At 41.8% G+C, this 15,674-nt stretch overlaps 1 protein-coding gene across 2 annotated transcripts in view; it reads right to left on the bottom strand.

The window, feature by feature from the left end:
* TGFBR2 (transforming growth factor beta receptor 2) overlaps nucleotides 1–15,674 on the bottom strand; it is a 59,670-nt gene that overhangs the window by 12,687 nt on the left and 31,309 nt on the right. For both annotated transcript variants that reach the window (XM_056484354.1, XM_056484353.1), the window contains 2 exons: nucleotides 4,657–5,456; nucleotides 1,646–1,787 (listed from right to left, as the gene is read on the bottom strand). In XM_056484354.1, the coding sequence (XP_056340329.1) occupies nucleotides 1,646–1,787; nucleotides 4,657–5,456 (942 nt within the window). The remainder of the gene's footprint in view (nucleotides 1–1,645; nucleotides 1,788–4,656; nucleotides 5,457–15,674) is intronic.

Consider the following 15,674-nt stretch of genomic DNA (forward strand, 5'->3'; position numbering starts at 1 on the left):
ATTTACAAAAGTGCTAATGAAAGGCTGAAGTTGTGCCAATGCTCTTAGAAACAGGCATAACCATGATCCATTAAGTATGGATAGGATTGCCTTGGAATATGTCAGAAGGTCCAGTTCCTGAAGCACCAAATGTTTTACCCTTAAATGTTTGACTAGAAAAGAATTTGCTGTTCCTTTCATGCTTTTATGCTAGCATGTTCAGCACACATACTCGCTTTGTGGCTTTCCTGGCAGGGTGCAAACAGGGGCAAATCTGTTGCCCACAGTACAGCCCACCCAGCAAGAGCAAATGCTGCTCAGACATAGCAGGAGACTGAGATGGGATTCCTAGTGTGGAATTCCTAGTGGAATTTCAGTTCCTCCCTCCTGCACATGGACATCGTGGGGCAGCCACACAGCCACTGTGCACAGTGGCTTCAGAGACCTCCCTTGTGGTATCCCACAGATGCTGGTAGAGAAACAAGGAGCAGCTATGCACATCTTCCCCTGGGACACTGGTTTCCCTCCTGTACACTATGTTCCTCATAGCACAGTGCTCTAGCCAGCAAGACTGTCCTGTCTCTGCATCCATGGCAGCCCTTCAAGGTGGAACTGTGCCAAGCCCGATGAAAAGGGAGCCTCTGTGGTTTTGGAAGAAGGATAACAAATCAAATCACAGTTGCATATCTACTGTAATATCCACATTAGTGTTACCTTTTACAGCCCACTCCTTAGACTGCCTGTGTGAGCCCTGAACTGTGCAGCAATATTTTTTAGAATGACTCTTAGATGATTCTAGGAGGCTGAAGTATTTTACATGCAACTTGGTCTTATTTTAGTTGCTCAAGTAAGGTGAAAAAACTTCAAACATGGCAATATGCATTGCAGATGTCCCAAAAGCAACTTTTCTGATTTCTAGCACACACCAGCATTGCACACTAGAAATTCCAGGTCACCTTCAGGCAAAGCAGAAATGGAGATTTCTGTTTCAGAAGAAACTCTGAATATGAACAAGCATAGCAGCTTTTCTTGGAGCTCTTCTTATAGTCAGTTCCAATAATTTCTATTTTGTTACTACACTTTATACAGCAAACATCCCTTGATTTCTCATATGGATGATCTCTTGCAAAATCACAAAGCATGATGTGTAGCAGCTGGTGATTTTTGGGAAAACAGGAAACTTTCCATACCACTATGATGTCTCTTATTGAAATTATCAATTAGTAAATTAGGCACTTACTAGGTTTGAGAATTAACATTCCATGAAAGTAAATGGGAAGCAGTTATCACTTCTTTGGTTTAATATTTCAAATTGACTTATGTTTCCAATTATTTTGAGTGAGATCAACCAGACTGAGTCAGTCCATGGCTACCCAAGATGTCACAGGGAAACCAGACTTCAATCATCTTTAGAAGTGACCTACCTAACAGCAAATTTATCCTTACACCAACTGAGCATCAATTTACTCTTGTGCTCAGACGCATGGTGTTCAAGCCTGCTCATGCACATGTGCATCTCACACTGCTGAAGGACTGTTAATTTACAGCATCCAGATACACTAGAAAACCTGGTGATAGTCAAAAAGAATCACCCTCTCCCCAGACAACCATGAGAGCATGTCTGTCTCAACATACTTTTAGAGAGAAGAGAACAGATGGCACTTACCTCCGACAGCGTTACAGCGAGATGTCATTTCCCAGAGGACCAAAGCCATGGAGTACACATCTGTTTGTTTGAAGGACTCCATGTTCTCCAGGTTCATCCTGGACTCCAAAACCTCAGGGGCCATATACCTTGCTGTGCCAACCTACAGGAGAAGAGATTGGGGAGAGCTCACGAGCTGAAATAGCAATTCATGTTTTGGATTCCACTGTGATTTAACTTCAGCTTTCACAGAAACAGTGCCATTTGACATGCATCCAAAAATTCAGGCTATACTTGGCACAGGCTGTGTTTCTTGCTGCCAGGAGAATCTGGCATTGTCCTGACTACCAACTTACTTGCAACTCTCTTGGTGAGAAAAAAAAAAATAGTCTTTTTTAGATCCTTAAGCAAATAATTTTGACACTGACAAGTTTTCTTTCTCTTTGGCTATTCACAGATAAACCCTGACCTTTGGACCTGAAGCAATTGCTGCTGACCAAGTGTCTTTCAGATGAGCAAGAAACACACTGTATTATATTGCACAGAATATTAAAGTGTTAGCTGTTTCTTTCCATGGTAGGCCTTAAAAGAGAGTAAAGGCAGGCTTGGGAGAAGAAAGCAAACACAAAAATACTGAATGCAGAACCACACATTTGAATCGAAACCAAAAATCTGCCCCTTTGAAAAAACATTCTCATAAACTTTATTCAGACTGAGCAATTTTCAGCAATGACTTTAGCAGCTTTGCTGGGATCTATATATGATTTTGCTTTACACAAGGTGAAGTTTAAAAGTCTGTTTTTATCACAAGAAAGGATTTAAGGATGAATTCTTGGATCACTCAACAGTTGCTCTCAAATGACAAACTCTTCACAGGGTATAAATAACATATCCCCCTTGAAAAACTGCAGACAGAAGTCTTTCATCAGGCAAAGACAGCTTCAAGTTGCAGACTGGTTAATGGCAGAGATGAACAGACACAAGTGGGTGATGCAGTAGGACATATGACTGAAACGAGCTGTTTGCACCACAGCAATCACTCCAGAGCCCAGAGGCAAGCAGGGCTGTGAAAGATCATTTCAGTTACTGGGTCTGCAACTGCAGACAGCCACATAGTAAATGTACAGTCTTGAGAGAGCCCTATGACACCTATTTTATAAGCTTCTGTAAACATGTCTTGTGACCTCAGGCTCAGGGCAAATGGGAAGATGTTCCACAAAAAGTGGAAAGTATCATAAGAAGAAGGAAAGATCAAGAACATAGCTTTGTCACATGGACCTTGCAACAGCAGAAAATCTCTGTGTCAAAAATATCTGAATGGTTGTAGGATCAAACCCTTTATAAACAGAAGACAGGAAAAAAACTCAGTATGAGCAGCCTCAAGGTTAAGTTCCCTGCTGCACTGACACTGATGAATTTAAGGCCAAGCACATGAGTAGCAGCTATACACTGAAGAGGTTCTAGGGACAGTCACATCCCAGCACCACTGAGGTGAGCACCAACCCCCTCCCCTACATTAAATATGGAAACACTGAAGCAGAGGTTGTTGCCACCCACCATTAACTCCCCAACACGTGTTCTTCCCCAAGCAGATCCTCATCCAAAGCTTAAGAAAGTTACCTGTGCACATGGCCCATGTGCAAACCTTGCTGATTTTAACAAGAGTTAATGATGCCTAAACACAGACCCCTCACACTGCCACAAAGTTCTGTTCTGGTCTGGCATTTCATATGCTCTTCACAGCAATGAAAATGATTCTGCACCTTTGCAGGACAGTGGAGGATGAAGCCCTATAACTAAAATGCACAGAAGAAAGTGCAGAGAAAAATTTACTTGATGAATGCTATCAAGCCAATTTACACCCATCCTGTTTTGAATCTATTATGTATCCCATTCTGCTTATGGTCTTTTATCTACATTTAGATTATCAGGTCTTTCAGTCAAAGACACTTTCTCTGTATCTTGCAAACAAATGACTCCTGAATCTCAAAGGCATTTTTAGGTACCTAAACTCTGGCAATTCCAAGCTGGTTGCCCCTCTAAGATCTGGACAGGCTTCTTTACAAATACCAATCTGCTTTCAGTTCTTGATTTTCCAAAACTTCTAGTGAAGGACCGTCTCTCTTCCTGCACTGCATCATCATTTTTTGTGACATTTGAATCTTTTTTTTTTAACTTACATTTCTTTCAAGCTGTTGAGAAATGTTTCATGCCCTGATGTGTATCAGTCAGAGGCAGTAAATATTTCTCTTTATCTGATATGGTAAACCCTCTATTACAAGGGTGCTGATGCTGCTGAGGCACAGAACTGCTGGCCTTGCCTGCACCTACCAGTTGTCAGAACACAGTGGGAAGAAGGTCCAGATTTACACAGTCACATTAAGTAATGTCTGCAAATATTAACCATCATGGATGACCAAACTCAAAAGACTGCAATGGTTCTAATGGGGAAAAAGGTGCTTTCCAGCCTGTTTTTGTAGTCAATAATTATTTTTATTTGACATCCTTGTATTTGCTTGCATGTGGAGAATATACCATTCATTAAAGAGGTGTCTTCTTTAGAATTTTAAAATTGTTATCTATCAGTAGTTATGTGCTTGCAGCTTTTGAGGACTGACTGACTGAGGACAAGACTAACTTCACATATGCTGGGGTAGATCAGAAGTGGGTTGAGTCATGCAGAAGTGTAATGCCATCAGGCATGAAAACTGTGTCAAAACTTCAAAAAATGGAGCAGATCCTCATTGTGTTTGTGTGTGTGTGTGTGTGCATTGCAGCAGCACCACAAATAGCTGCTAACAAGCTCAAACATGCTTAATATAAGTGAGAGGATGGTTGCATCATACACACACATAGATCATTGTTGCTTTAATGTTTACAGCCTCTTTGTTTATAAACACATTCACATTAATTTTAAATGGTTTTAAGTCAAAGCTGCCATAGGAACTTGAGGTTTTTTCATCTTTTCAGCCCAGGAATGGACAGACCAATCTGTACATTACCCGCCCTCCCCCTTCAACCTTCTCACTTACCTGCCCACTGTTAGCCAAGTCATCCACAGACAGGGAAGGGTCCAGCCTCAGGGATAACCCAAAGTCACAGAGACAGCAGGTTAAATCATTTTTCACCAGGATGTTGGAACTCTTTAGGTCTCTGTGTACAATAGGTGTTTTGGGACGACCACAGGGCGTGTGGTCACTGTGCAGATGGGCAATCCCTCGGGCCAAGGACCCACCAAGTTTCCAGAGGTCCTCCCAGCTGATGATGTGCCGTGTGAGATATTCCTGCAAGTTTCCTTTAGCATGGAAGGCAGTGATCAACCAATACTGTTTGCCAAGATCTGTCTTACGCTCCTCTGCTGTCAAGAACTGGAGGATGTTTTCGTGCTTGAGGTTTACATCTGAAAAAATGTCTTTCTCAGTTTTCCAGGAAGCATATTCTTCATAGGAGAAAATCTTGACTGCCACAGTTTCATACTGTTCAGATGTGTTTTGCTTCAATTTGGCTTTATACACTTCAGCAAACCTCCCTTTGCCAACAACAACGTCCAGCTCAATGGGGAGCAGCTCTGTGTTGTGGTTGATGTTGTTGGCACACGTGGAGCTGATGTCTGAGCGGTCATCATCTAACATAATGGCACAGACATCACTGCAGTCCTTATGCTTCTTGGGCTTAACATTCTTCTCCCATGCCTTGTTGAGTTTCCTCTTCTTATGAGTGCGGTAGGCATAGAAGATAACAATCACAGCCACAGAAATCACCAGCAATGGGACAAGGCTTATGATTGTAACTTTGGAAATTTCATCCTTCTCCTCTGGCTTATGAGGGTCATCTGTAAAGAACAGGAGGAAAGCATGCATAGAGTTATATCATAGTTTGATATGTACAGAAGGCTGTCACTACTTATAATTTTTATCCAGAATGCAATACATTATCTTCTCCACTAACAGCAAACAATAAAAAACTGTCACAGCTTTCTTGCTTCAAAATGTTTTGTATGTAGGCCTACTGCTTACCAGGACCTCCCTGTCTGCTTACTTTATAAAAAGCCAGAACTGAACAAGTAAGAACCTAATGTTCTTCTCTCAGGCTTTTAATACATAATAGATGAAACCTTCACTTTCCTGAACACAACAGCCAAAGTCTCCTGTACTTACTCTGTCAATGTATTCCTGACAGAACTTCACCTTTAACCACTAATTACTAGAACACATTATTTTTTCTATAAATAAACAGACAATGAAGCCTGTGAACTCCCACTTGCCCAGTTATTACTCCAAATACAGTATATTTTAGTAGGATCCCTGCAAAGTCATCTTCAGGAAGTCTGTTCACACACTGTATGAAAATATTTAGGCACAAATATATATGCTTGCATACAGACCTCAAAAGGAGAACTCATTCTCATGCTTTTTTGTATATGAGTGCTGCTAGAACAAATTCAAACATCTGCATGTAAACAGACTCAGTGATCACCACCACCACCCTCCAGCTACTTCTGCATGGATTTATGTATCAGAAAACTTCCTCTGCGAGTTCCTTGCTGGCTGTACACTGGTTTTCTGCTGCAAAGATGTTCACTTCAAACTCCATACCTGGTGCACTGAACACACCAACATATTCCTAGGTGGAACATATAGGGAATAGCAGAACAACAGGGACCTATTCTAGAATAGGGATGTGTTCTAGGAAGATACAGATTATAATCCTACAGGTGAGAGCTGACCTGTCACCTCTAAAAACTACCTTCTAGTTCAGTATTTCTTAGGGAAGATAACAGTTTAAAAGGGAACAGTTTTGCTCCAAGAAGAGATTAAAGGAGGGCCAGAGTTTATATCTGAACCTAATTTGATAGAACACATGGAAATTTACTCTCTCAGTCTCTTTCTCCCTTTGAGTCAGATAAAATGTACTGTATCATCTTTGAATGAGCGAGGGGATTGTTTGGAAGAAGTCCTGGGAGCCTAACCAGACTGGACTAAAACAAATGAAGCTGCAACTACAGTTAAGCAAGTGGCTTGTGGTGGCAGCACGATGCTCTGGCAGATGCTTACAGCCATGTCATTAACTCAGGCTCTGTGCATCAGGCCAAATAAGCCAATATGAACAGGAAAAGTTCAATAAGCTCTGAAGGGAAGCGGCCACTAACTACATTAGCCACAAGCTTCTGTTCCCCTGCTCTGTGCCTTTCAAAACAAAGGTGAGCAATGCTAAAACAGATGAGGGTAAAAAGTTTACAATTAGAACACAAGCAGTATCTCTGACCCTCCAATTTCACTGGTAATCACTTTTCCACTGTAAGCTCAGTTGGCAAGTAGCAGAAGCCACCAGCTATTCAAAGGCAGGTGATAGGACTCTGAGAAGTATATTATTTTTATTTGGGAAAAGGCTTGAATCCTGAACCAGAATGTGCTTCCTGTCTTTGAAAGGTTCATCAACCAGATGCAAGTGAGTAATTAAATCCTAGCCTCTCTCATAGTGTTTCAAGGAAGAAGAAATACCTTTCTAGCAGTCATTCCCAGCCTAGCACAGGTCAATGACATGCACTAGCAATACCTACAAAGAATGTATTTCCTTCCATTATGCAAACCCATCCTTCCAGACCTATGCAAACCACAAATCCTTATTCTCCAGAAGTTTCTCTTGACAACAAAATGTTAGTAAATGTTAAAATTATTAACTTTTAAATCAAAACAATACCTAAAAGTGCATTATGGATTAAAAGCAACTCTTCTGCTTTTAAACATATTGAAGAGGGGAAAAAAAAACACTGTGTTTGTATGGCTTTTACGGGAAGAATATATTTAGAAAGTCAAATGTCACTGTCAGTAAATAGATTTGCATTGCTTATTCCCTTGTGCATTCTTTGTTTCTAGAAAATCTGCTTTATTAAGAACTTGGGAAACACCCTGGTGGAGGAGAACTGATTGCATTGTGGGATGGCTGTTTTGGAGTTTTGGCTGCAAGCAGGTGACTTTTGTCACAACTACATGACAAAACTATGATCTGTAACAATCAGAGAAAGTAATTATATTGAACATTTGGGGTTCTGTTATGATGGTTTTGGTTTGTTTTTGTTTTTTTCTTGATCACAGAAAAAGCATGCTGGTCTCTGCTCTTGGAAATGAATAATATGCTATCTATATCATAGGGTAACCTCTTTCACAAAGATGAAAATGGTTTTTTAGGGCCTTTAAAGTCCTTTTTCTTTGCCACAGAGCTGCAGTATGTAGACCAGATATTTGAAATACAAATATCTTTCAAAATGAGTGACAAAAGCTCTAAGATGTACTAGTTGTCTTTCAAATTGCTCTCCCTCAGTCCAAGCAGCTGGAGGTAGCTAAGTGCATGTTCAGCTCTAACTGAGGAGAAACTCACCCAAATTCCCTGCTCCTTTTCTGTTATGGCTACCTGTGTGAGGATCTCAAATCATTCCTACAATATCCTAGAGCAGGCTGTATTATTTTCCTCTGCAGCTGAGAACTCTCCAGCAGAGTTCACAGCTCCTTCAGCTCTTCCTCTTTTTGCACAAGAGAAAGCTCTTCTTGTGGTGCAGGGGGATTTCTGGGTAAGAAGGGAAAAACTGTCGATATTGCAAATGTTACTTGAAAAAGAATGTTAAAAAAAAAAAAAATTAATCAAAGCAGAAGCTGAGTGGTTTGGCCACTTCCCCCTGAGCAGTGTATCATGCTGCAGCCCTGCTGCAAAGTGACACATCCGCTTTGGCACAGTGGCTTGGAGGAAGCAGAGAAGCAGGGGGTGAAAAGCACACAGCTGCACAGCCCCACCTAAAGCAGCAGGGACAAAGGGACTCTGCTAATTTTCAGTATTTAAGACACTAGGCAAATCCCACTCAACGTTTGGGAAGTGCAAGAATGAGCACACATCAGGGAGAGCTGAGTGTCAGGACTGACAAGGCTGAGCTCTAAACTTAGGAGGGGACCAAGCTGCCTGACAGGAGAATTAAAGGGGATAGCAAGAGCAAAGAGCTGGTGGCACTGAGGTGTGTCCTGAGCAAGACATTTCTGGAACTGCCTTCGATTTTGCCTGATGATATCAGCAAAATAAAATCAGCCATTAGAGCACAAACTAAGGATGGGGTACTTCCCTGTAAAAACTGTGTACAAAATCAGGACAGGACCGAAATTCAGAGCATAACTGTATGTTTGCATAGTGGCTAGCCAACATTTTATGGCTTGACTACAGGAATCTAAGAATAAATATGTTCACTTATAAATAAATACCTATGATTGGAACCTTATAATTTAAAAAAAGGGAGTGCAGCTTCCTCTTTCTGAGCACTGGAATGAGCAAAACCTGGCTGCACAGGCAGGCAAGGAAATGGTTAAATGAAACAGCCTTTCATGTTTTGCAAACGTGCTCCTAAATAACTTTCCCCACCCAGAACTATTATTTGGGTGGATCAGTCCTTTCTTAAGCTTCAAAAGAGCCTATTAATATAGCATAACAATGGAGAAGTTGAGCTAAAATAAAGCTTCCTGTGTGTGGTTTAAACTAAGCACAAACCATCTGCATAACCCTTAACACTACCTAAGCCTTGAGGGAATAGAGCTCAGGTGCCAAGGAAAATGGAAACACTGTGCAGCCCCAGTTCAGTCAGGGAGCTTCAAAGCACAAGAGCTTGCAAATTCTTTAGGTTGGTTTTCATGCCTTTGATACAAGTTCAGTGTCACTGAACTTTGGAAGGAATGAGTGAAACAATGGCAATGAAATGAGGACACACACTTGAATGGCAGGGCAGCAGAATGCCCAGCCAGTACTGACAGAACTACTTCCTTGCTGTCTGCTGCTCCTGTGAGCTCTAAAGCTGCTGCCCATTCATCTGCTAGCCAAAGCCACACAGCAGAGAAAGAATATATTTGATATTGGAGAACTCAAGCATATGGACACTGATGTATTGCAAGCTTGCACAGTGTCTTAAAAACTCCCAGAAACACAAAGCCACAGAACATGGTCCCAGACACAGAACTGTGATCCAGTTATTTTGCAAGATCCCAAGACACAAAGCAGCCCTTTGAGCTGACTGGAGGAAAACTCCATTTTGCAGAAATTCTGAGGTTTCAAAGTTTGATTTGAATTCCACGCTGGAATGAAAACTAACACTTTTTGCATGCTTTTGCTTGAACAGAATTTCTGTTCAAATGTTGCAGTTTGGCAAGAGATGTATATGAGTGCTGAATCCCCAGCAGTGAGTAGACTGCTATGGGTGGGGTACAGGAGCTTCAAGTTCAAGACCTGCTCTGTTTGAATCAAGGGAGAGCTTTTCACAAAATGGGAGTTTGAACCTTGCATGTGTAGTGATTTCTGAGCAAGGCACTAGGCAACAAAATATGGAAAAGCCTGCCCATCTTTTTAGTACTTTCTGGATGAAAACTAGCTCCATAAAATGCTTCACTTTCAGTGAAATGAAATTTACTCTGAGCAGCTGTTTGGAGTAATTTCGTTTATCTCTACTGAAAAATCCTAAAGTGGAAATGAAATTCTGTAGCTCAGTGTCTCACGTACCTTTCTGACTGTGGCCTTTTTAGAATTAAAATGGCTTGGAAATCTTCAACAAAACATTTTTTTGGTGGGAAATACTGATTCTCAAAACAGAAACTCTGCTTCTGACTCTCCTATGCTTTTCCCTGAAACCCCTACCTTGAGGACAAAAATAGTCTGAAAGTTGATCCAACTTTTAAAAACTTCTGTTATTTTTACAGGCATTGTTTTGGGGGTTTGCAGATGGGGGTGGTCAGCTTTTTTTACTCAGGCTGGAGGGTGTTTCCTTAGGAAAATGATTGATCCTGACACAAAATATTTGATAATAATCAGATTCAAATGCTGCACCTCAAATTAACCTGCATTTTTTTCATCATGATAGCTTCTTGGAAACATTTTATTTTTCACATTTGCTGAAGATGAATTTTTTTCAATTTAATAATTTTGTTGTGCAGGAAATCAGTTCCACCACTCCCTCAGCTCTACACTGAACCAGCTCATGGCAGAAGAGAGAGATTACTAGACTTTAAAACCAGAGTGGGCTCTATCTTACTATCCAGTGGAAAATAAACCCTGGCATTTCTTGCAGACTTTGCTGAAGGTTGAATTCCTTCAACAAGTTCCTGTGTTTGACAGGAGCTTTTTTTGGACAAGGTAAACTGTCAAGGCCAGTAAGCAGTGCTTGAGCTGTATGTCTTCATCTTTTAGTCTGAAAAGAATATTCCCAGGGTATCCAATAGAGTATCTCTCTCCTGGAGAGGCACTACCTCCAGTAGTTGGCAGGTCTGCCTGGCCTGCTATAGAATCATGGAATTGTTTAGGTTGGAAAAGATCTCTAAGATCAAGTCCAGCTGTGAACCCAGCACTGCCAAGTCCACCACTAAACCATGTCTCCAAGTGCCACATCTACAGGTCTTTTAAATACCTCCAGGGTGGTCATTCAACCACCTCCTTGGGGAACCTGTTCCAGTGCTTAAAACCCTCTTGGTAAAGAAATTTTCCCAGCTATCCCATTTAAACCTCCCTTGTACAACTTGAGGCCATTTCCTCTTGTTCCATCACTTCTTACTTGGGGGAAGAGGTTGACTCTCACCTTGCTACAACCTCCTTTCAGATAGTAGTAGAAAGCAAAGAAAGGTTCCCCCTTAACCTCATGTTCTCTTGGTTAGACAACCCCAAATCCCTCAGACACTATTCCCAGAACCTGATTCTTCCCCAGCTTTGCTGCCCTTCTAAACACACTCCAGCACCTCAATGTCCTTGTAGTGAGGGGCCCACAGGATATGATGTGTCCTCGCCAGTGCTGAGTTCAGGGGGATAATCACTGCACTGGTTGTGCTGGCTCCACTCTTTCTGAAACAGGCCAGGATGCCAGGGGCCCTCTTGGCCACATGCTCTCACTGCTGGCTCATGTTCAGCCACTGTTGACCAGCACCTCCAGGTCCTTTTCCTCCAGGCAGCTTTCCTGCCACTCTTCCTTCATCCTGCAGCATTGCATGGGGTTGCTGAGACCCAAGTGCAGGTTCCAGCACTTTGTGCCTTGAGGCTTTACTTAAAGGTATGGGAACTCATTCACCTATTCTTTTGGGAATTTGGCTGCCTAAATGGTGCTCTGCAGTCAACAAATGGCTGGCAAACCAGACCCAGCTCTTTTCCTGAAAGGCAGCAAGTATGAGCTATTTTGAAGACCAATGGCACACCCATTGCTGCTCTCCCCTGCAGACCTGCAGCTTCAGCCTTGGCACACAACTCCTAGGGGATCAGGACTCAGACATCTGTGTAATGCTCAGGGAAAATCCAAAGGTACATGTGTTATATGTTGGAAGAGTCATGCATATGCATCTGTCACCTGATGGGAATGACTGCATCTTAGTCACAGGGGTGGGAGGCAGGCAACTTGATTGCCTCTGGGTGGCTTACTTCAGCAAAAAGGCTGGGCAGCAGTGACCTAATGGATATTTCATCTATTGTAAGCAGAATTTCATTTTTCAACTGATTGCCAAGTATGCTATTCAGCACCCAGGAGGTCTAAGAAACTCTTAAGCTCTAAGACAGAACAAATAATTTGTTGCTGCTTTTATTCCCTCACTGCTGGCTAGAAAGTGTAATTCCTTGGTTTGCTGGCACAGCATCCATTTGCTTAAAATCCTTCATCCCCCTAATGCATTCCCTTCTTATCTCTCCCATTCTCATAGGTCCCTTCACTGTGTGTACATAGCATCTCTCACACACTTTGACTTTTGTAGCTGAGCTTTCCTACTCAGCAATATGAAAGCCAACATATTTTAGCTTTGCATGATGTGACTGTGTTTCTGTGATACATAGCTCAGTTATAGAGCTTGGGTGTCTGCTGCTGTTTGCTGGTAGATTTCTGGAACAAATCAATCTCTCCAGTTTCAATATGTTTCAACAGATGCCACACATTAACCACTATTTTTATTCTCAGCCTGAGTTTCACCCCTCCAACCTTTCCCAAAATATTATGTTGCCAGTGTTAGTTATAGTTTGTTTCTGTCTGTAATTATTAAAATCTCTTCTATGACAACCTGATAAAAGGTTGGCCACATTCCCATACTTATTAAGCTCTCAAGTGATGCAAATTGTAACAAATATGCCAACCAGACTGGAAGAGCACTGCTTAGTTTGTTTTTACACAAATCTGTAACTGAGCACGGTTATTTTCCTAAGAAGCAAACAATATAAATAATACAGAGCAAAACAGAATTTTGGCTTCTTTAGCCTCTTTTCAGTCTATTTCCTTTCTATGCCATTAAGTGAATCAGATGTTCAGCATTAGGCAGCCTCTCCTTTGGTTACACACAGCTGCAGGCACTGGGTGGGACTCCAGTGCCTGCAAATACCTAAGAGGAAACAGAGAGAACAAAGCCAACATACAAGCAGTGAGAGGCTCTGTGCAATGTTATGCAATGTTACTGACCTCTTTTATGGGGCAGCTGGAAGACAGTTACCTTCTGAACATGTTAGTTGGATAACAGAAAAAGAGATAAATGAAAGCCTTTGTTAAAATTCACTTGGAAGCAGTCCAGCTGTAATCATCTCCCTTCTGATGTTCCTTGAGCACCGGACAACTCATCACATAAGTATTTATGGACTGGTGACTGTTTGTGCACAGATCTTAAGTCTGTTCTTAAGGCTGAGATCCTCCTATGTAGTCAAGTAAAATCACTAAAACTTTGACTCTAGTAAGGAGAGGAAGAGGAGAAAAAGAAAGGAAAAGACAGGGACAACATGTTAGAGACAAATGAGAGATACGAAGTAAGGACGCTTTGAAACATTATCTCCTGCAGCCTGGGCACAGGACAAGGCATCACACAGGCATGCTTGTGGGGGTGCAGGCAGCAGAGCAACACCAGCTCTCCCAGGTAACAACTGTACACAGTGAGCAATCACAGCACTTGACGCCCTGCAAATCCACAGGCTGTAATTTGTTCAGGCAAATGACTCAGCCACAATTGATTAATCAAATAGGCATCTCTCTTATACTCTCAGTTAGCCAACTCTGTAAAACCATGATCAATGTGAAGATTTTTAGCAGCACAACACCCTTCCTCCCTTGACATGCTTCCCCAATTGGCTTCATTATTCTCATAAACTCTTGATGACCTATCAGTCATCTCCATCACTGAGGTTTTTTTATTTCAAGGCAACTGTCTGGATGGTTCAGAGTTGCTGCTAAAGGTTTCTCTCATATTTGGGTGTGGTGGGAATGCCCAAAACAATGACTTCATCTTGCAGTAGGTGAGCACTAAACACAGTCTACCTGAACAATCCCACAGACACCTTGGTTGCAAGCTGCATGGAGGTCTGCATAGCATGGCAAGAGACAGGTGAGGATAAAAAACTGTCATCATGTAAGTGATCAGAATGAAACAACTATAAACCAAACAGAGCTGTATTGAAATCTTGGTTCCAACTTTTGAGTTCTCTGCACTGTTGCTTGGATTTGAATTTGATGCCCAGGATAACAACTGCATATGTATTGACAACAGTATTTAAAGGATTTGTTTTCTTGTTTGCAGTCTCCACTGCTGGTTTGCATATTGCTGAATGACTGTGAATGTCGAAATGAACTGCACAAGAGGAAGGAGTTGCATGGCACAGCAGGTAGGTAGGTCATGCACTAAGTACCATGCAGGAATCCCGTTTTCTTGTCTACAATGAATACCTGGGCATCTCTGGCCATGGAGAATGGGTCAGATGTGAGGCTGGGAAGGGCACAGTCCTTCTTGGTCCCTTAGAGTAAACAAGGCTTGACTTCAGCCAAAGAACTTGGGATTGTTAATAAAACCCAGCTTTGTTAGGCAGTTGTCATGCTTGCCCTGGCTAATGGCTGGGAGAGGTGGTGAAGGGAAAGCTGAGGAACAAAGCTGCCCAAACATTAGGGCAGGATTGGGACTGTGCAAACAACTAGACACAGACCTGATTCATCACAGCAGATCAAGTACAAGAAGGTAAAGCAAGATGCAGAAGATCCGCCCGACACAACCAGACATCAGGGACAAAAAATCCCTCATACTCTAATCCTGCTCTCATTTTTTCCATGACAGAAGGACCAAGCCTCTGTCTGCCACCTAGCCAGCTTCCAGCCACCCAAGGCCTTTTACCCCTTATTCTGGTTAATCTTTTCCAGTGGTTTTGCTCCCTGGCTTTGCCTTCTGGTAACACTAACATTAGACTTTTGAATAAATAATAATTACAACACACTGGCATTGAGATTTGCTGTGACAAGCATTTTTCCACCACAGGGGTGTAAGCTGCTTGCCAGTCACCCACAATTTTGTTTGGCAAAAAAGAGAGGGATTTAAAAAAATAAACGGAGTAGTCAGATCTACAATTGTTACCTGTCTCCTGCATGTTATTTCTCCAAGAACTACAGAACATTATTTGGAGTGATTCTGCACTCAGTATTTTCCACCAGCTGCCTGTGGCCTGGAATGCCAGGGATCTGAATCAGGGTCAGACCCCTGACACAGCAGAACTACAGGCATGTTTAGGCACATGTTTGACTGTGTCTTGCTTATCTTGCAGATTGGTAATTTAAATAAACAGGTATTTGATTTTGATGTAACTACTTCAAACATTTCTACAGTCACTCTTGAGTAAGTCACAACACCTCCAAAACCCAAAACCTTTATATGCTTGTCTAAAAATGGAGTCAGGAGCTTTGCCCTTCACTGTCAAGACTCATGCAAGCCAATAGTGCTATAAACCATTTCTTCCACAAGCAATAACAGCTCAGCTGTGAATCACTGGAATTCAGTGACTAACCTTTGGTGGAAATTAGAACTTGTTGCCTTATCCAGGGTTTTTTCCTTACCTCAAAAATACCAGAAACAAACTAAATATGGTTTGTCCTAAGTGTGCAGGAAGGAAGTTAAGGAAGAACAGGTAAAACACTAGTAATTTAAAGTAACAGCTTAAAAGGAAATGCTATGATTAACAGGTGAAAAATTGCAATCTTTTTATCTCAGTTTCCGTGGATAAATTATTAAAATCACCGTTTCATCAGGCTGTTTTAGAGTAGCTC

Source organism: Oenanthe melanoleuca, chromosome 2 (genome assembly GCF_029582105.1).
Source record: "Oenanthe melanoleuca isolate GR-GAL-2019-014 chromosome 2, OMel1.0, whole genome shotgun sequence".
Lineage (NCBI taxonomy): Eukaryota > Metazoa > Chordata > Aves > Passeriformes > Muscicapidae > Oenanthe > Oenanthe melanoleuca.